At 43.4% G+C, this 408-nt stretch overlaps 1 protein-coding gene across 1 annotated transcript; it reads right to left on the bottom strand.

Moving 5' to 3' along the window:
• Positions 1 to 182: 182 nt before the first annotated feature.
• OGAPHI_006316 (uncharacterized protein) lies at positions 183 to 408 on the bottom strand (the record flags this gene model as incomplete). Its single annotated transcript, XM_046207591.1, has 1 exon — positions 183 to 408. A coding segment is annotated over one exon (226 nt), but the record flags the coding sequence as incomplete, so codon positions are not given.

Here is a 408-nt window from a genome sequence, read left to right as displayed (position 1 = left end):
ACGTGCAGGAGCATCGATTCGACAACAACATACAGTACACAATTCATTACTACTAAGCCTGTGGAAAACGTTCTTCCCATCACCAGTACAATTTACTACATTGCAACACCCTGCAGCCAGAGTAAATCCCCCACTCCCAGTTGTGAAGGAGGTTTTATAGATCCATTGAAAAATACGTGCTACTATCCAAACTCAGAATCTTCATCATCACACATGCCATCTTCGGTCGGCCCATCTTCTGTCAACCCATCATCCCACAACCCATCATCAAGCAACCCATCTTCTGGCAACCCATCTACTAGCATTGTCAGTCCTTTAGTATCAACTAAAACCATTACATTATCCAACGGTAGTGCCACAACTGTTACAATTACTGTAACCCCATCTTCTCCAAATAGCAGTAGCTCA

This window comes from Ogataea philodendri (assembly GCF_020536065.1).
Source record: "Ogataea philodendri strain CBS6075 chromosome Unknown scaffold122, whole genome shotgun sequence".
Lineage (NCBI taxonomy): Eukaryota > Fungi > Ascomycota > Pichiomycetes > Pichiales > Pichiaceae > Ogataea > Ogataea philodendri.
The sequence above is the reverse complement of the archived record's forward strand: the minus strand, read 5'-3'. Positions and strand labels throughout refer to the sequence as shown.